The 23,399-nt window shown below is 46.8% G+C and overlaps 1 protein-coding gene across 1 annotated transcript in view; it reads right to left on the bottom strand.

Annotated features, from left to right (window-relative positions):
• Positions 1–6,960, bottom strand: part of ERGIC1 (endoplasmic reticulum-golgi intermediate compartment 1) — a 56,101-nt gene extending 49,141 nt beyond the window's left edge. The window contains exon 1 of the mRNA XM_059860107.1: positions 6,788–6,960. Within this exon, the coding sequence (XP_059716090.1) occupies positions 6,788–6,945 (158 nt within the window). The 5' untranslated portion in view covers positions 6,946–6,960. The remainder of the gene's footprint in view (positions 1–6,787) is intronic.
• Between the last annotated feature and the right edge of the window lie 16,439 nt (positions 6,961–23,399).

The raw sequence follows: 23,399 nt of genomic DNA, 5'->3' as shown, positions 1-23,399 counted from the left end.
AGGGGAGAGAGATATGTGAAGAAAACAACTCTATAAGGCTTCCCTCAAAAGCACACAGGCCAATCCATACCTACAGCAGAGAGAGACTTCTCCATATCAGTAAGAGAAACTCCTGTCCCATACAAGGGATTAAAATATATTGTACTTTTCCAGAATATCAGTAACTCTGCAGTGACCAGCTCAGGTTCTCCTATTTAAATTCCAATCCAAGAAGACAACAATTTCTGTACAAGCTTCTACAACCCAGTGTTGTTTTTTATTTGCATCTAAGTGTGTTACCTACAAGCAAGTACAACTCTTCTGCATTGCCTGGCTTCCAAGTCAAGTCCCTGGTTTAATACAATTGCTAAGAAATATCTGTGTGGATGCCCACTAAAAAACCATAACTGATACAGACTCAAGAGCTACAACTTGCAGGTTTACCCCTGCTTTTTGGTCCAGCTATAACCTGTTATAATGCAGCAGCCACATTCAGAGCTCAGTGCAGGTTTCACGTTTCATTTAGAATGACACAGAATCCAAGCAAGGCTCAAAGACTTCACCTTTATCAGAAAACAAGGTCACATTTACATTACTGATGTTTTAGGGGGCACGGAGTGGTCTGCAGAGAGGGACAGTCTGGAAGCCAGGTGATCTGCTTTAGGATATAATTGTTAAATAAACACTAAGGAATCATGACCTGAAATCCTGTCAACAGTAATACAGGCCTGCACATTTTAACACAGAATTTTGAAGGCTCTTCTATTACATGCCAATCTTTCTGGCTTCTCTGAATTAAACTAAATATATCTCATTGGAAACATCCTTTAAAAAAAACCCAAACAGAAAAGCAAACATCCAAACACACACAATTCAGTGAGTTGCACTGGCCACTACATCTTGTGTGTGTGCCTGCCATGATTATTACTGAAATACTCAGACATTTCAGTAAAAAGAAGATTTACTACTAAAATACTCAGGCATTTCAGCATAAGGCAAATTTTGTAGATCGTGGCAAGGCTGTGGTTAATTTTTTGGCAGACCAAGTTTTCCATTTCGAGAGCAGCTGGCTCTGTACAGGAATACCTAGACATCACTTCAGGGCTTGTGCTTGGACAGAAGACAAGAAAAACAGATGATTCCCCACTCCTTCCTTCATTGCAAGACTATTCTTTCCTCACCACCTCCACCATTTAAACTACATGCCTAAAAAATACACCAGCACACTTCAAAATACAAGCTGAACAAGGTCCCCAGTTCCCAGTCCAGGCTGGTGGCATTGCTTCAGCTCTGTTTACAGTGTGATTCAGTCATTTTCACAGCAATGAACTATGATGGCATGAAGGAAGCATCTGTGTCACCAAGGACTGAACAAAGGAGGACAGTTAAAGTTCAGAAGGAACAATGCAAAACTTTCCTACCAAGCCAGACTTGAATATTTCCCTACTTACTCAGGCAAAAAAATCTCCACTCTGATGATATTTTGAGAGAAATGATGGACTAGGGACACTTGGAAAGAAATATTTACATACATGCACGCCATGTATAATCAGTTATTTGTGGCACAAACATCAATAGACCCTGTCTGTACAGCTCTGCCTGCCCATCTGACTGCTATGACTGCAGAATAATTTCTCAGGTGCCCTCAAAGGGCTATTGTTGAGCCAAAGTTAGTCATGGCACTGCTTGGCACCCAAATCCACGTTGGTCATTACGTAAGGTGGCAGCAATACCACTTGGAAGGGTTGTTTACCAGTGGCATTGCACAATGTGAACTGGAACGGGCTCCAGACGTGGCTGCAGGTGGGGATGGAAATGCAGCTACTGCTGAAATGAGCTCAGTTTGTCAGAGCATGCTGCCAATAATGCCAAGGTCATGGGGCTGGACTTGGTGATCCTTGTGGGTCCCTTCTCACAGAGAATATTCTGTCATTCTGTAAATCTGGAAATACCCAAACCAGAGCTGTGCTACAGCCCCTAGACATTGATTTAGGAAGTGATGGCTACCAGCTCAATCACATACAGGAATTAATATTTTGGACAAAATCATTGCAATCTTACTGCTCTCAGCAAAGGGAGTATGTCTGGGTTTGAATTAGACCTAAGAGTTGTGGTGGGGAAGGGACTGAGTGATGCTTAGACTTGTGACCTGGCACCGTTGTGAAATCGATTCCTGCCCAGATTAATGAGCACAAACCAAACGCGTTTTAGGTGATTCTGAGTCTACAGAGAAAAATCTTTTCCAAATTAAGCACCCCTCAGACACCTCTTCATTCACTTGTTAAGGGAAATAACTAGATTTTAGTCTTCAGGTTTCAGAAAAGAAGGAACAAAACCGTCTTTCATGGTCCCCTCATTTTTCTTTTGGTCAGGAATCGATTTCACAGCTGTGCCTGGCCACAAGTGTGAGCATCAGTTTGCTATTCACCATCACAACCCTTAAGTCTAATTTAAAACCAAACAAACTCCCTTTGCTAAGAGCAGGAAGATTGGAGTGTGTCAGCTTTGGTCAAGACTGAACAATTTGATTTAAAAGAAAACCTTCAGGAACTAAAGCAAAGACCTGTGTCCCAAAACAATAAAAATGATCCATAGGTCTGAATCAGCACACCCACACTAAAATACCATTTATCACAGACATGCCAAAGAACAGCTGACAGTGGGAGCCTGTCATACTGTGCAGATGGAATAAGTTTTTGCCTTCTACTCTAGATCAGCATTTAAATCTAAATCCTTTCTAAGCCTGGCTCCTTTCCCATGACCTCCAAAATCCGGGTACAGCAAATTGTTACTTGATAGAGGTTATCACAGTGTGAAAAAAAACCCAACCAAACCCCAAAACCAAACAAGGAACAGTAAAAAACCCTAATGAAAACATCACAATTATTAACTGTGGGAAATAATTTCTGAACTTCTCAGTTACACATAAAAATAAGGATTCACAGGTATTTGCCACTCAGTGCAAAACACCTGGCCAGGGCACAACTGTGAACTACCCAGGATTAGAACAAAAACTTGATTTCAGAGTGGTCTATTTTAGTTTTTCTCAGTGTAACCAACTAAAGTGCAAGATGGTTCAGAAGTTTCAGTATTTTACAAACCCATCAGTAACTCTTCCATGCAGATAGGCAGGTGCAAAGAAAACCACCAGCATAAAGAGAATTTGCAGCAATGCTTCTCCCCACTGTGTCCTCCTCCACTGCAGGGGAGTCATTTCATGCTCACAGCTGTAATTCTCATTTTTATTTGTGTCATTCTCAACACCTGAGCAGTTTGAAGTCCCAGCACCAGCTCAGCCTCCTGCTAACAGGATCACACAAGGTGGGATCCCTCCTGGCTGGCTCACAATCACCACTCAAGATGACCCAGGCTTAGAGTTTAATCTAATTATGATTTAAACCAACCTCAGAGGCTGCAAGTGTGCAGGTGACACCAGATCTTAAAGGCTCCAAGGGGAAATACCCTTCAGCTCCAGTGAGAGAACTCAAAATCCCCCATCAAACACATCCAAAGCTGCTTTGCTGACACAAGTTCTAAAAACCAGGAGATGGGCAAGAAGGGAAAAATCTGTCTCTGTCTTTCAGCCAAATGGGTGTTAAAAAATAGGAAAGAACCAGGCCTTCTGGAAATACAAACTGATTTAGTAGTTCTGTAGGAGGGCTGGGTTCTTGTGACATGCACTGAACAGACCTGTACTGAAGGCTCCAATCTGGAAACAGAAAACTTGGTTCTGTACCAACATCACAGCAGGACTGGGGGGATTAGTCTGAATTAAATGCTTTGAAAAATGAAAAGCATTAGGTAAATACTGAGTATTATTAAAACCCTGAAGATACTTGACACAGAATAATTATTATCCATATGAGATTACTGTGAAAATATTGGTTTATTTATGAATTAAATGAAGTTTGTATTAGGAAAGGGAACCACTGATAAGCTAAGAAAACAGAAATCCTGCAGAAAAAAAAAATTGTACAAAAAACTACAAGTAACAAACCAAGCTACTTCCATATCAGAGTGACTGATGGGAAAACTCCCAAGAAAGATTTTTAAGCAATTTCAATCTAGCTAAGTTTAAGACAGAGATTTAGTCCCATGGAAGTAAATGATTTCTTTGACTTTTAGTTGGTGAAGAACAGGGACATTTCTGGTCCTGGGCTGTTTTAATTACTTGTCATTTGTGTCTCCATCATCTCCAGATGAGGTTTGGGCAAACTATTCCTCCTAGAGCTACTTGGTGTGGAAACAGCTCAAAGCCTAAATGTGCAGCTGCTCTACAATGCCCCTCTCTGCACCTGGTATCAACATCCTGCCCCCCTAAAATACCAAAAATAAAGCTCTAAGAGGGGGGGGGATACAAAACCAACAAAACCTTGCCTTCCTAAATGTCCTTGGCAGAGCAGCTAAGGTCAGAATTCTTTCAGATGTAACGTGAAATGTGTGACCTCCAGAAGAACACACCACCTTTCCACATGGAATTTTGGACTCTAGAGATATGCAGGGGCATTTCTAAAATTTTCTTAACAATCCAAACCTCTAGTCACACACAGGCATGTAAAAGGCAGGGTACAAAACTGTACTTGCCAAAGGGAACACCCTGCTGAAATCTCTGAGAGAAAACCATTGAAATTTACATGGTGAAAATGTCATTTTCATTCAGAACCTTACTGAAGGTGGTGACCTTATTTCTCCAAGAGCCTTGTATTGCATGTTCTAGAGTTGTCAGGAAGTACCTGTGTGGGTTTTTTTAATGTGTGCATCATATTTTACCTACAACAGTAAAATTTTCCACCCTCAGCAGATTTTGTTCCACTGCCTGCACTATGAACAAAACCCACAACAGCTAAAAAGGGCTCTAACCTTTGCAAACCTTTTGGTCCTAAACTCTCTTCATGCTCCTAAAACAGGAAAGTGGTTTGCTGCACGTGACAATAGCTCCTCTGTACTTTGGATAGGAAATTCCTGCTATCAATGGCAGCTTTTGAAAAATTCATCCTCGCAGAAAAGCTGAAGTTCAGTGAGCTTATGTTATTTGAGAAAGAGCTTTGAAGTGTCTATTCCTAATCCTCCACTCTGAATGACAAAGGAGTTATTTGCAATTGTGAATCTTAAAATGCAGATCTGAACTGATGTCTCTGTTTTTGTAACTCATTAACACAAACCCTGCGATTCAGCTTTTACTGAACATCTTTTTTCCATTCCAAAGTGAAGCACTAGTGCTGTCTCTTAAGATGATTGTGCTCTTGGTGAGCCAGTGTTTCCATTCTGAGACCCAACAGAAATTACATTTTCAAAGACATCAGAAATAACATTTTCTTTATCTGCTATTACAAAGTGACAGCCACAGCCCAGGATCTCTTATTGTTCGTGTATTTTACAAGTCTGAAAATGGATGCCAATAGAATTTGCAGCTGGCAGAATGTCTCCAAAGAAGAGTTTTTCTATCAAATTTTACACAAAAGCAGAAACGAGGCTCTGGGCCCCGGATCCCACATGATCCAGCAGATGCTGTTTCCAGCTTCAGCAAGTTCTCATTCAGAAGCAACTGCCTCCATGTTCAACAATGCCCCATGGATCACACAAGATCCTGTTAGCCTGTATAAATGAGAGGCCTGGTTTAGAATTAAAGTAAAAATATAATAAAACACTGCACTATCAGCATTTCCCATCTCAAAGGGGTGCACATGTAGGGGTCATGATAATCCTACATGGAAAGGACTCTAGTTAACTTCATGTTCCCAAAAATGTATGTATTTTTACTGTACTATTAATTTTGTAGTAAAATCTCTATTAGAAAACTCATCTGTGCATCCTCCCCCCAGCATCTCCGAACTTGGAAAGATGCAAATTATTGGTTCAAGAACAGCTCAAAAAAGAAAATGAACCTGCAGTTGCTATTTTGGCTCCAGTGAGGTCAGAGAGGTCTTTCACTTCTGCTTTGGTACCTGACACTGCCTCCAATGGCCCAGGGGATGAAGGAGCCACACAGAAAGGCCAAATCCTACAATTCACACCTGCTCAAAATGGCAAAACCAGAGGTGGAGGTGTCGATGTTGGTCCCCAGCCATCAGACACGTGGCACAGCTTTGGCACAGGAGCCCCGCTGCAAAGAGTGACCCCTTAAAGATGCTCTGGGAACTCCAGCCTAAGCAGTGACCCCCTAAAGCCTCTGTGGGAGCCCCACTGTGAACTCCTAAAGCTACTGTGCAAACCCCACATAAGAAATGACTCTCTGAGGGTGCTGTTGGAACCCCACTGTAAGGAATGATGCCCTAAAGCTGCCATGGGAGCTACACCATGACCTTCTAAAGGTGCTGCAGGAGCCCTGCCACAAACAGTGACCCCTCTCACAAAAAGTGAGGTATCAGACACCTGCGAGAGGAGCAGCAGCCCAGCACCTCCACCCCAACACCCGCATCAACCACCCCGCAGGTCCTGCTGCTCACTCCGTCCTGCCCAGGCAACCCAAACTGCACACACCCCCTTCGGCTGGATGGAACCGCATGATGGAGCTGGGCACAGCCTCCCCGCTCCCCTCCCTGCTCACAGTCCGTCCATCCATCCATCCATCCATCCATCCATCCATCCATCCATCCATCATTCATCCATCCATCCCTCCATCCATCATTCATCCACCCATCCATCATCCACCCATCCATCCACCCATCCATCATCCATCCACCCATCCATCATCCATCCATCCACCCGCCCATCCCACGCGCACCCGCGGGCTGGGAGCGGCGCGGGGCGGCGGCGGGCAGTCCCCGCGGGGCGGGCGGGCTCTGTCGCGACTCTCGGCGACACTCACCTCCTGAAGTCAAAGGGCATGGTGGTGGCGGTGGTGGTGGCGGGCGGGCTGCGGGCGCCGCCGCCCCCGGCCCCGGCTGTGGCCTCGCTGCCGGCGGCTGCAGGGCCAGGAAGTGACGGCCCCGGCCCCGGCCCCGGCGCCGCGCAGCCCCAGCCCATTGGGCGGCCGGGCCGGCCGGGGCTTCCGCCGCCGGGTTACGGAGCGGGGCTCCGCGCTCGGGGATCCGGGATGCGGGGTGAGGGGTGAGGGATGCGGGGTGAGGGGTGAGGGATGCGGGATGCGGGGTGCAGGGTGAGGGATGCGGGGTGCGGGGTGCGGGCGGCCCCAGGCCCCGCGGGGCTCCCGCAGTTTGCAAGGTCCGCTCGGCGCTCGCCGTGCTCCGCTCAGCCCCGCGGCTCTCAGAGCGCTGGCAGCAAGGAATTATGGAATTATTTCGGTTGGAAGAGAGCTCTAGGATCATCGAGTCCCAGCTGTGTCCCATCGCCCCCTTGTCCCCAGACCAGAGCACCGAGTGCCACCTCCAGCCCTTCCTGGGACACTCCAGGGATGGGGATCCAACCCTCCCTGGGCAGTTCCAGTGCTGAGCACCCTTTCCATGGGGAAATTCCTGCTGTGCCCACCCTGAGCCTGCCCTGGCCCGGCCTGAGGCCATTCCCTCTTGCCATGGTAGCCCACCTGGCTGTCCCCTCCTGTCAGGGAGCTGTGCAGAGCCAAAAGTTCCCCCCTGAGCCTCCTTTTCTCCAGGCTGAACCCCTTCCCAGCTCCCACAGCCGCTCCTGGGGCTCCAGCCTGGAGTGTGGAGGTGTTTCAGGCTTTGTCCAGCATCTTTTGTACTCTCAGCATCACAGGAATACCAGAGTGTGTCAGGAGCTGCACCATGGACTGTGTCTGCAGACAGGGCAAGGTCTCACACCTCCAAGTGCCCTCAAGGGAAGGAAGAGCACCCACCCCTCCATCCCTGGGCGCCCTTCCAGTTTAGCTTAGATATCAGGAATAAATCCTCCCCTGGGAGGGTGGGCAGGCCCTGGCACAGGGTGCCCAGAGAAGCTGGGGCTGCCCCTGGATCCCTGGAAGTGCCCAAGGCCAGGTTGGAGCCACCTGAGATAGTGGAATGTGTCCCTGATGTGTCCCTGCACCTGGCAAGGGGTGGCATTGGATGAGCTTCAAGCTCCCTTGCAACCCAAACCATTCCATGAGTCTATGATAAGCTCCTTTAAGGGCCAGCACAGTTCTTTCACCTGCTCTTGGAAATCTTTTTTTTTTTTTGGCAATTTTACTGGAGACAAGGGATTAAAGTTAGAAAAAGCTCCGTATTCATTAGATGAGGCATTTCTCCAGTCTTTCAGTTTTGCCTGCATGCCGCCTTCTGGCTGCATCCCTGGCAGGTTCAGTGCAGTGCACGAGGCCAATCCTGTCCTGCTCCTTGCACCATCCCTGTTCCCAGAATTCTGCCAGCAGCTGAGAGCACAAAGCATCTCCTCAGGGATGCTTTGTGCAGGTAGTGTGGCTGCTGCTGTGTTCAGAATCGCTGTCACTCACATGCAGTGCAGGTTAGACTGCACTGCAGGAACAAAACTATTCTTGCATTTAAGTCTAAAAGCAGGTCAAGAGAAAGAGTGAAATGACAGCAGTCTGAGTATGCAATATACTGCATTTCTAATTGATTCTGCACCTTTCTTCCTCCTCCTCCTGCTGTCATCATTTCTTTACTTAGAGATGGACATCTTTCCATTTTTTTCCCCCTCACACAGAAACTAGGCCCATACCTGGTTAAAAAAAAAAAGAGAAATTCAAATTGAAACAAGCAGGGGAAAACTACTGAAGAGTCAGAGCTGTTAATCAATACCATTTTCATTCAAAGAAAGAGATAATAATTCATGCTGGGAATATGAAAAACTGAACTGGAAGAATCCCAAGTATGACATAACACAACATTATCCCTCAGAAGCCCCCAGGGAATAGATAAAAATACCTAATTGGTTTTTGGGTTTTTTTTTTGATCTCAGACACCTAAATTATCTGACTGCATTGTGTGAGCACATTCAGCAGATTGCTAACAGATCAGCCATGAAATCCTGCTGCACTTTACACTGTGCTCCAGAAGTGAGCAGCCCAGTGAAATTAATGAGACAATTCTCATCTCTGATGAGGTCAAGCCATTGCACAGGCATAGCCAGGGGGGACGATGGTTGTGGAAAAAAACCAAAACAAACAGTGCCTGACGAGGAGGTTACACAACCAAGTGCTCCTGGCAAGGCCCCCCCATCATTAGCTGTTATTCACTGTCTTGTGCAGAGGCATCAGCTCTCTCAGGAGCCAAGAGACTGCTGAAGGCTTTACAAAAGCTCTTCACTTGTACAGTAGATAAATCTGGAGCTGGCCTTGAGTTCTCCTCCTGCAGGCTCGAGTCTCAAGAGCACAGCACAGTGAGAGCTCGCCTTGTGGGGATTTGATTTTATTTTCCACTAAAAGGTCAAACTGGAGAGAGCAATGGGCTCAGAGCAGCTTTGCAGCTGGGTCCAGCTCGCTCACATCCTTGCCAAGGGAAGAAGAAGTTAATGGCCTGAGATAAGACCCTCGTCACAGTATTGTTAATTACATAAGGCTTCCATCGAGCTGGAGATAAGAACAGGAATTTGTCCCCAGTCCAGCTGGGTGGGGCAGCTGAGCTCATGGTGTGTGTTAGAATGGGAACCAAAAGCAAGGGGTTCATCTGAGGTGCTTGTCCCACCATTAGAACTGCAACGAGCAAACTGATACTGACTACTGATGGAAAAGTTAACTTCCTTTTTCACGGGAGCAATACACCAACCTTTTTCTGACAGCAGCAGACTTAAAACCATCATTTCTCTTCAAATTGCATTGGGAATGTTCATTGAGCCAAGCTGCTACTCTGAAACCAGCACACCAATATTTTCAGACCTCTTTAACAACCAAGAAACCAAAGCAGGAGGATTAATTGACTCACCTAAGACTCCAGAGTAAGATCAGCTTCAGTTCTAAATTAGCCAACAAATCCCTTCAGTCCTAATTCGTGTTCATGATTCTTCTTGCAAAAAAGAGCATTTTCCTCATTCCAGATCACTTTGTTACAGATAAATCAGATCATGGATGAGTCTGAATGAGTTCCTGACTAATGTCTCACAAAAACAAAACTGGTACCTCCTTCCTATGAAAAAAACAGTGGCCAAAAAGTGCTTTATTTGAATCATCTTCTTGGTTTTTTATTTAACTAATTTGTTTTTGCAGGTAAAATGATTCATGCCCAGGTTTCTGGGATATTTTTCATCTCCAGTTGATATGCTATTTTTAAGTTTTGACTTCACATTAATAAAGTTAATTTACAGAGTTTATATTAATCCTTGATAATTTAGCCTTGAGGAGACTGAGGGGAGGTCTCCTGGAATTTCCTCCTGACTGACTGAGGGGCAGCTCCGATCTCTGCTCCTGTGACAGGGACACGACCCAGGGAAGGGCTGGGGCTCTGCCAGGCAGGGTCAGGGTGGGTTTTGGGAAAGGTTCTTCCCCCAGAGGTGCTGGCACTGCCCAGGCTCCCCAGGGATGGGCACAGCTGGAGGCTGCCAGAGCTCCAGGAGGGCTTGGACAGCGCCCCAGGGATGCCAGGGTGGGATTTTGGGGCTGTGCAGGGACAGGAGCTGGACTTGGATCATCCTTCCAACTCAGCAAATTCCACAATTCTCTGAATTTTACTTATATCAATTTTGTACTCTCGAAGTTTTCTCTTTCCCAGAAAAGTGCAACCACAGTCCTTACCTGCTCACCACACTTTGGGCTGATCTAACATCCTGTAACACTCATATATACAATTTCCTTTTTCGTTCTGTTTGTGATTCCTTACACAGGGCTGAGTTTTGTTTTAGCCTCTGGCTCCTTCCGCAGCTGCTGCATTGGGAGCTTGGTGTAGGTGCTGTGCCTGGGTCATGAGCAGCACTGTTTGCCAAAGGTAAAGCTGGGTACACACACTCATCCTCCGGGTCAGCTGGGCTTCGTTCATCGATGGGGAATGTGCTGTGACTCTTAGGAAGGTGCAGTGCTTATTCACTTATTCCCCTTCTGCCACAGAAGTGTGTAAAAACACAACCAAAAGCTGCCCCGTGGCTCTTTTGTCTGGGATGTTGTGAGGCAGGGCCCACCCCAGGCCATTTCCCTGGGTGATTTTATTTTACTCCGTTTGCAGGCTGGTGTGGCGGGGTGGGCTGGGAATGGAGTGAGCGCATTGCTCTGCAGGGCGTGTGCCCCCGATTATGTGTTGTGTTCTGCAGGGTGTGGCCTGGAGCCCTGAGCACAACTGCCGTTCAGGAAAAGGAAAAAACATTGCAGAGAATGAAGAGAAAAAATGTTATAAAGCGTTTTCAAAATATAAATACCAGCGTTTGAGGAAATCTTGCTGCAGGAACAGGATGCGCGTGGAGGTGAAGAATTCAAATACAAGTGCTGTGCTAAGTATAATCAGTAATGAAAGCTCAGCCCTTCCTCTTAGGATTTGGATAAGCTACGTGTTGGCAGTACTTCCCAAATTCCAGGGAACAAAAAGCAAGCTTTAAATGTTGTCTTAAAGTCTTGTTGCAGTGTAGTTTGTTTATCGTTACCACATGTAATGCTGTCCATCTATTTTTGTGAGATTGGACTTCAAATACACAATAGAATAAATGAATATCTACTGAATTTACTGTGTGAGTTCCTTCTTTATTGAATAGTTACACTCTTTCCTTAAGAAGACATAACAACCTCTGTTCTTCCTGCTCAACAGGCAGAAGAAATAATCTGATTATTTCTCAGTCACAGGGATGGGTACAGCTGATGTGTGGAGAAGGGGATCTGTGCAGACACATGGCCTCTCCCTTGTCCTCTGACACTGGGCAAATGTTCAGGGGAATCTGCCACTCTTGAAGCCCCTAGAAAATTTTCCCTGCTTTTAATCCAAACTGCCTGCTTTCAAGCCTGTTTCCTGGCACGTTTTGGGTGCCAGCAATTTACTATGGGAAAGTTACAGCGAGCAGAACATTCTTTGTATTTTTGTATTTTATTTCTTTTTCCACTGTGGAAATGAATGCCACAAGGAAGTTGCAGCCCCTGTCCCAGGCTTACCTCATGCTTTGTACAGCACCCCTGTGGTGGTGAGTGTTCAGTGTGGTTCAGGAGACTACAAACACCTGAGCAAAGGTCATGGCCAAAGGGAGATGCAAGTTAACAGTTAACTAGGGTGAAATCCTGGACAGAGGACTTTGAACATTAGGAGGGCCGGATCTCAAGGAGATTTGGGATTAGCAGCAGAGGAAAATTGAGGATTACACCTGATTCTCAATGCTCTGTAGTGAGTTAAATGCCTTAAATTCCCTTTACACTGGAGAGGAATGCTTCAGGACCAGGCCTGGAAGGACTCGAGTGCCCTTAGCCTGTACACTGATGGTGAGATTCCTACGTCAGCCAGTGGGAAATACTCAGGAGAAGGGGACCTCTGAATACCTCACTGTGAAACTCATAGAGGGCCACAAAGTGTTTGCTTTTGGCCTTAGAGATCCACATCTAAATTAGTCTTGTCACTGAAAATAAGCCTGGGAGATGAGCCACCCCTCTGCTTTAAATACTGAGTGCTGGAGAGCCCTTCCCTGGAGGACAGGTCTGCACCTTTGACACAGAGTGTGTGAGAAACTTGAGGATGTGAAGGGAGAGAAATGTGCTCTGCCCAGCCTCTGAAGGCTGAGCCACTGTGTAACCAGAAGTGCAGAATTTCTGGTGTTGAATTAGGGCTTTTCCCTTGGAAACAGTGACTGTGCTTGGACGCTGGAGGAGGTGCCCCTGACTCACTGATGTTAAATACCTATAAGCACTCCTGAGACTTCCCTTCTGCTGCCTCCATCACGCCTGGGAAATTGGGTCCTGAAGGCGTTCCTGACAAAGCCCCAGCTGATTTCTGTACAAGGAGGCAAGGAGCAGCTGAGGGAAGGGAGCCCACCCAGAGCAGTGGGGCAGGACAAGGCGCCAGACCCTGCGGCGCCTCGGGAAGCGTTCCCCAGGAGCTGTGGGCACTTCCAGCATCTGACGTAGCTGAGCAGGGCAGGCAGAGCCTTCCTGGGCTGCTCTCACCAGCACAGGCGCCAGCAGTCTGCACAAGTTGCACTGTGGTGCCTGAGTGCTGTTTTGGATGGCTCCCAGAGCCGCTGCAGTGGGCACTCAGGCTCAGCAGGGATGGGGATGCTGTGCCACAATGACCTCTCTGAATGGGTGGCTTCTTCCCAGGTGGGAGCTGTGCAAGGCACCTCAGGCACCCAGGTGCAGGGTCAGGTCTCTGTCGAGCTCTGCTGTGGCCAGCAATCCATGGAAACCAACTTTTTACAACAGAAGGTGCCACGGACATATTTTATGAAAAATCCTTTCGTTAGGATTTTTTCTCCTGAGAAGCTGAGAGGCCTCAGAAACGAAATGTAAACAATAATTCTCTGCTGCTGTGGAATGCCACAGGTGCATCTTGGATTGGTCTCATGTGGTTGTTTTTAATTAATGGCCAGTCACAGTCCAGCTGTCTCAGACTCTCTGGTCAGTCATAAGATTTTATTATCATTCCTTTTTATTCCTTGCTAGCCTTCTGAAGAAATCCTTTCTTCTATTCTTTTAGTACAGTTTATTATATAATTTTCTTTTAATATAATATGTATCATAAAATAATAAATCAGCCTTCTGAATCATGGAGTCAAGATTCTTATCTCTTCCCTTGTCCTGGGACCCCTGGGAACAGCAGCACAAGAAGGAGAATGGGGGGATTCAGCAGCACTAGGCCATCACAAAGGCCCTCAGGCAGTACAGAAGTGAACCCAAACAACAACTTGACAAGGAGGAATTTCTCCAACAAGGCTCTGGAAGTTTCCTTGGAAGGTTTGCCAACTCCTGCTGTGGGCAGCCAGTCCTGCTACTGCAGCTTAGTGGGTTCTCTCCCATCCTCTGACCCTCTGGAGCCAGCCCTGTGCGTGAGATGTTGAATTGCACTTCCCTGACTTGCTTTTGGCATGTCCTCTGTGCTGCCTTATCAGCCTTCTCAGTGATTTCCTCTAGATATTGTCTAGCTGAGTAAGCCCAATGGGACATTGCAGACAAGAAATATATACCTTTTTTTTTTCATCTTTTTCGTAGTAAGGATATGGATTTTTAATTGCTGCCTCTGCTGCAAATGAGATTTGTGTTTTCCTTGTTCTCACTCGGTCTCTTGGCACTGCTGTGATGGTCAGTGGATTGGGGAGGTTTTGTCAGTGCTAAAGAATCTGTGGTAGAAATCAGGGTGTGGCCAAAGAAAAATTATAAAGATGTTTTATGAACCCTCTAATGAATCAAAGCAGAAATCATTGTCGCTGGCCTTGTTTTGTCTGCAGAGACACCTTCCACTGTCCCAGGCTGCTCCAAGCCCTGTCCAGCCTGGCCTTGGGCACTGCCAGGGATCCAGGGGCAGCCACAGCTTCTCTGGGCACCCTGTGCCAGGGCCTGCCCACCCTGACAGGGAACAATTTCTTCCCAACATCCCATCTAAACCTGCTCCCTTTCAGTTTGAGGCCATTCCCCCTTGTCCTGTCACTACAGGCCCTTGTAAACAGTATCTGGGCTCAGACTGGGAGTGGGGCTGGTTTTGGTGGTCAGTTCCAGATGCCTTGTGGTCCAATCCATCCTTGGTGCCAGCTCAGCAATCACCACTTGGCCAAACAGACTCTGAACTGTCTCAAGGTGCTGGCTTGGGATGAGGGTGAGGAGAGTGCTGTAAGACACAGAGCATGCAAGGGAGTGTGCAAAGATATGAATAAATGGAGAGAGAAACTGCTGGAGAGGGGAATGCCCAGCAGAAGGGAACTGGGAACAAACAGACCACACATGTAGGCAGGCCTGTGCAGGAACCTGAGGAGGATAAATCCAGCTTAAGGCAGAAGCTAAGAGAGATGTACTTGGGGGAGCTGAATGGTCAGAAATGAAGTGAAAGGTTCCTTTCAAATGACAGCGTGCAAAATCAGAAATCACTGCACCAAAACAGCAAATAAACCCTTCCAGAAAACTCCTTCAGCCTTCAGAGGAAGGCAGGCCCAGCAGTCTCCAGAGTTCTCCCTCACCAGAGAGCACTCCCTTCACCCTGTCTCTGCTGAGGCACTTCATGGTTTCTTGCTCAAGCTTCTTGCAGGAGAAAGAACAAAACGCTGTCCTCCTCACGCTGTGATGATAAGCCTGCAGTGGAGTTAGCCAGGATTTATTTTAATTGGACTTTTTCGCTTTTTTCCTGGCACTTTAAAGTTTATGAAAGGAAAGGATCAGTCTGACTCAGAGACTGGGCTACTTCCAAACATTCATCTTAGCTGCCATATGCTAATGCACCTTGGCTCCGTGCATCCTATGCTGTAAATATGTCTGTACCTTTCATCTCTGGTGTCAGAGGCCACAAAGGGGAACATGTCAGACTTTTGGGCAGTTTGTGATTGCCTGGCATGCAATCTGCAGGCATTGGATGAGGTTCTGGGAGGAAGAAGGTCTAGAAAACATCCCTATCATGTTCTCTTGAAGTTCCTGTTTTATCATTCTGCAATATTGGTTGCCAAAGCTATGATGCCCAGGGAAATTCTTTGGCCTGGGCTGACTCTGAAATCTGTACACAGATTTTGGTTATCCCAGTCCTGAGCTCTAGGCAATAAACCTTGGAATATTTGGTACAATATTTAGCCCCTTCTGTTTTGGTTGGCTTTGTTGTATGGGTATAACAAACACGTAAAAATGACTGTCCTGCTCATCATGACCTTTCCAGCACTGAAACATGAGTCTCTCATCCTTTGTGTTTCACTTTCTTCCATTCTTCATCCCAAATGTTTCCATTCTACTGATTTCAAATTTCATTCACTGTTTGAGGGCGTAAACTGAAAGTGCTTGGTATTTCCCTGCCCCTTCCTCATCTTCTTACTCACTCACTCTCTTCCCTGAAATCATAGTGGGAACAACCCTATTAAAAAAAAAAAAAAAGAAAAAGAAAACTTTCCAATTCTACTTATTTCAGTGGAATTTCCCTGATGTCCTTTTTCCATATCAGTGGATGTTTTTTGCTGGTGACAATGGTGTGAACAGCGTCAGGAAGAAGAAAACTTCAATACAGAGGCAGCCACTGAGGCTAACATTAGCCTAATGAAACTGATTTTCCTGGATTCCCCCCTCAAGCCCATGTGCAGGAAAAGGTCTCCTCCAGAAGTAAGAGCAGTAACCTCATTCCATGGAGGACATGGGCTGTCGACAGAAATTAACTCCTTAAACCTAAAACTTAAAAGTTTAAAGAGATGGAAACCCACTCTTGTTCAGGGGAGTCACAGCAGACCAATACCCAATTCCAATGTTGTGGACTTGTTCCTGACATGGAGAAGGATGTTCTCAGCTGAGTAAACACTGGTTGATGGTGCAGGACAACATCCCTCAGCCCTCTTCCAACCTTCTAAGCAGTCCCCTGGCCTTGGCTGATGGTTGGGAAATGATGTAAACCATGATGTTAATTCACACACGACCTTTCTCCAGGAGGACAGAGGTTTGATGGACACTTGGTGGACACCAAGCTACAGCCAGCAAAGCCTTGCAGATGAGATGTAGGAGATGAAGCAGGAGAAGCTCAGCTTTCCCACGCTGCAGGGAAATTTCCTGGGCACGTTTTACATTCTGCTATTTCCCCACTTGCAGGCTCTGCAAGGGCCTGGACGTTGGGGACACGGCAGTGACGGAGGACGCAGCTGTCCCCTCACCACCAGGAGCCTCGTCACAGTGACAAGGCAGAGATGAGTCATGGCTGGAGCTGCTTTATGTAAATGAGGAACCTCTGGTGTTCCCCTGGTGCCCGTGGGGCCACGAAAAGTTCACGTAAGTGACGTTGTGTTCCCATGTCCCCGCTGAGGAGGGGCAGGGAAATGGGGTAAGGTGGCTGGGGTTGCCCCAGAGAGGGCAATAATTGGTCAAAACTGGTGGGAAGCTGAAAGTGAACCCCTGGAAGGGGAGGGTCCTTCCCAGCAGCCTGGAGAAAATTTTCTGTTGCCTTTTGCTGTTAATTGCAAAAGTGATTGAGCCACTGATGGTAAATGGTGGAGAGGAGCAAGAGAGGGGGAAGTAAAGAATTTCAGCAGAGAGTTCTATCACTGCGAAATCAGTCAGTTTTGGTAAGATTTATGGGCCATCTGTGACACAGCTGAGGAGCCTGTTTGGGGATAAATAAAGAAAGGTCCTGCTGCTGAGTGGCACGATGCTGCAGTCCCTGTCCTGGTGGCCTTGTGTGGGCAGCACGTCCCAGGCAGGAGCACTGACGGGGAGGAGTGGGAGCGTGAAAAAGCAGCACAGTGGAATCGTGTCTGTCCAAAGCCACAGATAATATTATTTCAGGTGGAGGACCAAACTCTCTGACTCACCCCCACAAAAATCATGCTGAAGTGTACTGAAGACAGTGGAATTAATCTGGTGTAGAACAAATCTGAGGGAGAATGCCAGCCTCCAAAACACTGGCCTCCACGGCTCTGTGGTTCTGAGGTGCTGTGATTCATGTGGACACTGCAGATGACTGCAGGCAGCCAAGAGGTGTGAAAAAGCTGACAGGCCTGAAAGGCTTTCTCTGGCATTAGTTATGTTGTTTCAAATCAGAAGGACGATTTAATTGACTCCAGTGGGAGTTTTGCTTGAGTATGGACTTAGGAGCTGAAGTGAGAGAAAACTAAAATATACCTTGCTAGTGCAGTGCTAATAAAAGTGACTGCCTTCATTTACTCCAAAAGAGATGCAAGAAACTTTCTTTAAATCATTTCAGAACCCATATCACTGTTTTTGTCAGTATTCAACACGTTTCCTCTTTCATATGATTGTTTCTTTATCTGTAGATGTTATCTGTCACACTCTACAAAAAGTTTTCTTATCCCTTACAGTCATCCAAATTTGATAATGCTCCATACATTTAATTACCCTTTTTTAATTTTTCTCCCTTAATTGATTCAGCCACCTCCCTGTTTTAACCCTACCCTTGTTAGCAGTGCAGCCACAGCAGCCACGTGTGCTTTGGCTCCCAGAGAGGTCTGCAGTAAATTTCCCAGGCAGGTGATGGATTGATGCAACTCTCATTTCTCACTGAATTTAAAGGTCAGTCTTATAATGCTGAGAGGTCCTCCATGAGCTAAGTCCTTCGTGTGTTTTTGCTCTTTTCATTACCTGTTCCCCACTCTGTCCCACAGTGTAATGGCTGATAATTGAGCTCTTTTCAGTGGTGTGGCTCCTGCTCCATTGAAGGCAGGAGTTTTTTCTCAGCAGAAAGCTGACTCATAAGGATGCTGCCTTCTATCCTTAGGAAAAGTGAGTCACTAATGGATTTTTCATTATACATTCAAGCACCATGGGCTGAAATTTTGTTCTATCAGTCTCGTCTTGAGGTAGTGTTTGGAAGCCTTTTAGATTTGGTATTTTAGTTATGTCTCAGTGAGGCTCTTGAGGTACAAAAGATGCTGTACAAGGAGCTGGTTTGTATTATATGCTGTGAGTATTCCCATTAACCTCAGCAGTGCCATGGTTTCACTCTGTGTGCTGTGTCCTTCCTTAGCTAAAATCCCATAAAACCCTTTTACACCTGCACCAACAAGTTCAGCATCTGTTTTCAACAGATATAAAGGGCTGAGAGTTGGTTTTCAAAGCTGTACAAAAGCTGAGAAAGCTGAGGCATAACTGAAATAATATGAATCCCACTGCCTCTATTTCATTAATAGAAATAGTCCTTTTGTTCAGGCAGTAATAATTTGGTTTTCCTTCAGACAAGCAGTGAAGATTTACCACTTCACAATGGCCCACAACAGAAAGTTAAATATTATTGTTTCTATTTTATAAAAAGGGAATTAAATTTAGGAGAGATTAAGTTGTGATAGGGAGGCAATGGGATTATTGTGGATGGAACCCCTGTGTGGCTTTTTTCCCAAATGAAACAATATTTTTCATCAAAGATTTTGCTGTATTTACAGTCAGTGCTGTTTAACTCTGAGCAATGTCCATGTGAAGGAGATCTGGGAGAATCTGTGTAGATTTGCAGCTCACCAGCTTTTGCCTGTCCACGTTGCATTCTGTTAAACTCCCTTTGCAGAGGGTTTTAAGGGGGAAGTCTGAATCTCTCTGCTGCTGCCTGCAGCTGTTATTTAAAGCTGTGTGATGAGGATGCAAAGGGATGCTGTTGGGTGCTTGCTTTGTTCTTCGTTGCACAGAAGCGGCTGGGCTGCAATGACAAGTTTGTAAATCATAGGTAGTTCCGTTCTCACACCACCCAGTAACCTCACAATCTCTCTGTCAGCTTCCTGAGGGCCTTGGGAAGCTATAATCTGCGATAAAAATGGGACTTGGGCTGGTACTTGTATATCAAAGCTGAAAAGTTGGGGCTGGCTGACCTTTTCATTTTGAGCAAATGCACTCATTTCCTTTGTGTTGCTTCGCTGTTTCCTCCTGAACCTTGGCATAATAGGAAATCCTCCAGGATTGTTCTCCTTAATCAGTGGCTCCATTGTGCCGGCTTCTGTTCCCTTCAGGAGCAGTTTTCCTCGTGGAGCATCACTCTCTGTGCTCTCAGGCATCAGTGCCCCAGAAACTCAGACGAATTTCAGCTGTCGTGGCTGAGTGCACACCAGGGGCAGCGGGTGCTAAGTTCAGTGAGCTGTCAGAGTAAAGAAACAGCCCTCTGATTTTCAGTTCAGGAAAAAAAGAAAAACGACCCCTCACTGGATTGTACAGTGACATTTCCCAGTGCTTGTGATTAGGCTTAGATGAATAATGAAAATGAGTGGCTCGTAAATTTAGATTTCACTTCATTTCCATACGTGGGGGGATGTCATTTGTTGTCATGTCACTGCCAATATTTGCATAGTCATCTGGCAATTATAAAGCAGGCATATGAATCTTTAGGACAAATAACTTCTCCAGAAATATATTCTGGAATGCCTGGTAATTATGACTAGCACATCATTTTTCAGTTTGTTTTTTATTCCTCTTTGTCATCCAGTCAAGAAATTCCACGCTGTGGCTGTACAGCCCAAACTTCAGATGGAGCAGCATTTGTGTACACACATCTTTCTCAAAATTAGGCCAGTATTCAGAAATAAAAGATGTACTGGCAATCACCTAAAACTGTTTTGGAAATAAAAGTAAGGCTGAAGTTGCCAAAAAAGATTATTTGTGTTGGTAACCTCAGCTTTGTAAAGCACAACATAAATGAAAACAGTGGCAGGTCAGTTGTCAGGAAGAGCTGAAGCTTCACCAAGTCTTATCTTCTGTTTCCTGTTGCAGTACAGAGTTGTTGACATCATGTTCCTGCACATGCAATATGCAAAAAGAGCTCAGGGTTCAGCATTCTGTTTTGGCACAAACACAACAACTTCTGCTCGTTGCTACTGGTTTTCTGCTGTCCTGCTTTCCTCCACTGCAGTTGGTGTCTGAGGGCAGCCAGGCAGCCTCTGCAGGTGTCTCACAGCACTCCCAGTTTTTTGCTCTCTTATGGCTCTCAGGTGCAGCTTGCAATAAAACCCTGCAGCGTTCAGGGGGCTTGGGCACTGTGTGACCCTTTCCTTAGGCACAAAGTTCCATGGAAGGACTTGTGTGGCAGCAAGGTTGGCAGATACAGCACAAACCCCAGGACAGCCCTTCATGCATTTCCACTGGAGTCAAATCTCCAGGGAAATGAGGTTAGGGATGGTGATGCTGATGGTAATAGCAAATAATGCACGCTCCCCTCGGATCTTGGCTGCCTATCAAGACAGACTTCCTGGTGAGGAGATGCATCTGTCTGTCTCCAGTCCCTTCAAGGTATCTGCAAGGCACCATTTTTTGCAATTACAAAGGACTGCAGATGAGAACATGCCCCATAAGAAGCAATCCAGCAGCATTTGTCCCAGACTTCTGTCTCTCATTTCCATAATCGTTCTCATCTCAACTCCTCAGACATTAGCAAGCCAAATCCCAGAACAGCTCTGTCAAGTGCTGGCACTGGTGGCAGTGGCAGCCCAGGAACCTCCAGGTTTTTCTTTTTCTGCTCCTGCTGTGCTTTGTTTGCACAGGGATGAGCCAAGGGGGGCACAGGGAAGAGATGAGGGTCAGTGAATGGATCTGTTTGCTTCCAGTGGGGACTGGGACTCTGCCAGAGCACTTTGCCAAGGGTTTCTTTGTGGAGTTTGCAGAAATCACCTGCCCCAGCCATGCAGCACTGGGGAGGGCTCTGTGCCAGGTGCTGAACGGGATGGGAGCACATCCATGGTGACGTTGGTGGCTTTCCTGTTGCTGGCAGTGCCACGTAGAAAAGAGGAAGGGCAGCCCCATGGGGAGCACTGGATTGATTGCAAAAGGTCTGGGCTCACCCCAGAGCAGAACACTCTCCTTCCAGTCCCTCAGCTTCCACTGGCTCTGTTCTTCCCAGGAAAATGGGACCAGCTGTGCTCCCCTTCCTCTGGGTGCTGTACAGATCATTCTGCTTTCTAGAGAACAAACCCCATCCCAGCTCCTTTCTAAGGGAACAAACCCCATCCCAGCTCCTTTCTAGAGAACAAACCCCATCCCAGCTCCTTTCTAGAGAACAAACCCCATCCCAGCTCCTTTCTAAGGGAACAAACCCCATCCCAGTGCCTTTCTAAGGGAACAAACCCCATCCCAGCTCCTTTCTAGAGAACAAACCCCATCCCAGTGCCTTTCTAGAGAACAAACCCCATCCCAGCTCCTTTCTAGAGAACAAACCCCATCCCAGCTCCTTTCTAGAGAACAAACCCCATCCCAGTGCCTTTCTAAGGGAACAAACCCCATCCCAGTGCCTTTCTAGAGAACAAACCCCATCCCAGCTCCTTTCTAAGGGAACAAACCCCATCCCAGTGCCTTTCTAGAGAACAAACCCCATCCCAGTGCCTTTCTAGAGAACAAACCCCATCCCAGTGCCTTTCTAGAGAACAAACCCCATCCCAGTGCCTTTCTAAGGGAACAAACCCCATCCCAGCTCCTTTCTAAGGGAACAAACCCCATCCCAGCTCCTTTCTAGAGAACAAACCCCATCCCAGCTCCTTTCTAAGGGAACAAACCCCATCCCAGCTCCTTTCTAGAGAACAAACCCCATCCCAGCTCCTTTCTAAGGGAACAAACCTCATCCCAGTGCCTTTCTAGAGAACAAACCCCATCCCAGCTCCTTTCTAAGGGAACAAACCCCACCCCAGTGCCTTTGTAAGGGAACAAACCCCATCCCAGCTCCTTTCTAGAGAACAAACCCCATCCCAGCTCCTTTCTAGAGAACAAACCCCATCCCAGTGCCTTTCTAAGGGAACAAACCCCATCCCAGTGCCTTTCTAGAGAACAAACCCCATCCCAGCTCCTTTCTAAGGGAACAAACCCCATCCCAGCTCCTTTCTAAGGGAACAATCCCCATCCCAGTGCCTTTCTAAGGGAACAAACCCCATCCCAGCTCCTTTCTAGAGAACAAACCCCATCCCAGCTCCTTTCTAGAGAACAAACCCCATCCCAGCTCCTTTCTAAGGGAACAAACCCCATCCCAGCTCCTTTCTAAGGGAACAAACCCCATCCCAGTGCCTTTCTAGGGAACAAACCCCATCCCAGCTCCTTTCTAAGGGAACAAACCCCATCCCAGCTCCTTTCTAGAGAACAAACCCCATCCCAGCTCCTTTCTAGAGAACAAACCCCATCCCAGTGCCTTTCTAAGGGAACAAACCCCATCCCAGTGCCTTTCTAGAGAACAAACCCCATCCCAGTGCCTTTCTAGAGAACAAACCCCATCCCAGCTCCTTTCTAAGGGAACAAACCCCATCCCAGTGCCTTTCTAGAGAACAAACCCCATCCCAGTGCCTTTCTAGGGAACAAACCCCATCCCAGCTCCTTTCTAAGGGAACAAACCCCATCCCAGTGCCTTTCTAAGGGAACAAACCCCATCCCAGCTCCTTTCTAGAGAACAAACCCCATCCCAGCTCCTTTCTAGAGAACAAACCCCATCCCAGCTCCTTTCTAGAGAACAAACCCCATCCCAGTGCCTTTCTAAGGGAACAAACCCCATCCCAGTGCCTTTCTAAGGGAACAAACCCCATCCCAGTGCCTTTCTAGAGAACAAACCCCATCCCAGCTCCTTTCTAGAGAACAAACCCCATCCCAGCTCCTTTCTAGAGAACAAACCCCATCCCAGTGCCTTTCTAAGGGAACAAACCCCATCCCAGCTCCTTTCTAAGGGAACAAACCCCATCCCAGTGCCTTTCTAAGGGAACAAACCCCATCCCAGCTCCTTTCTAGAGAACAAACCCCATCCCAGCTCCTTTCTAGAGAACAAACCCCATCCCAGCTCCTTTCTAGAGAACAAACCCCATCCCAGTGCCTTTCTAAGGGAACAAACCCCATCCCAGTGCCTTTCTAGAGAACAAACCCCATCCCAGCTCCTTTCTAAGGGAACAAACCCCATCCCAGTGCCTTTCTAGAGAACAAACCCCATCCCAGTGCCTTTCTAGAGAACAAACCCCATCCCAGCTCCTTTCTAAGGGAACAAACCCCATCCCAGTGCCTTTCTAAGGGAACAAACCCCATCCCAGTGCCTTTCTAAGGGAACAAACCCCAT

The sequence above is a fragment of the Haemorhous mexicanus genome, chromosome 15, assembly GCF_027477595.1.
Source record: "Haemorhous mexicanus isolate bHaeMex1 chromosome 15, bHaeMex1.pri, whole genome shotgun sequence".
In the NCBI taxonomy this organism is placed as follows: Eukaryota; Metazoa; Chordata; class Aves; order Passeriformes; family Fringillidae; genus Haemorhous; species Haemorhous mexicanus.
This window is presented reverse-complemented; position numbering and strand designations above follow the sequence as displayed.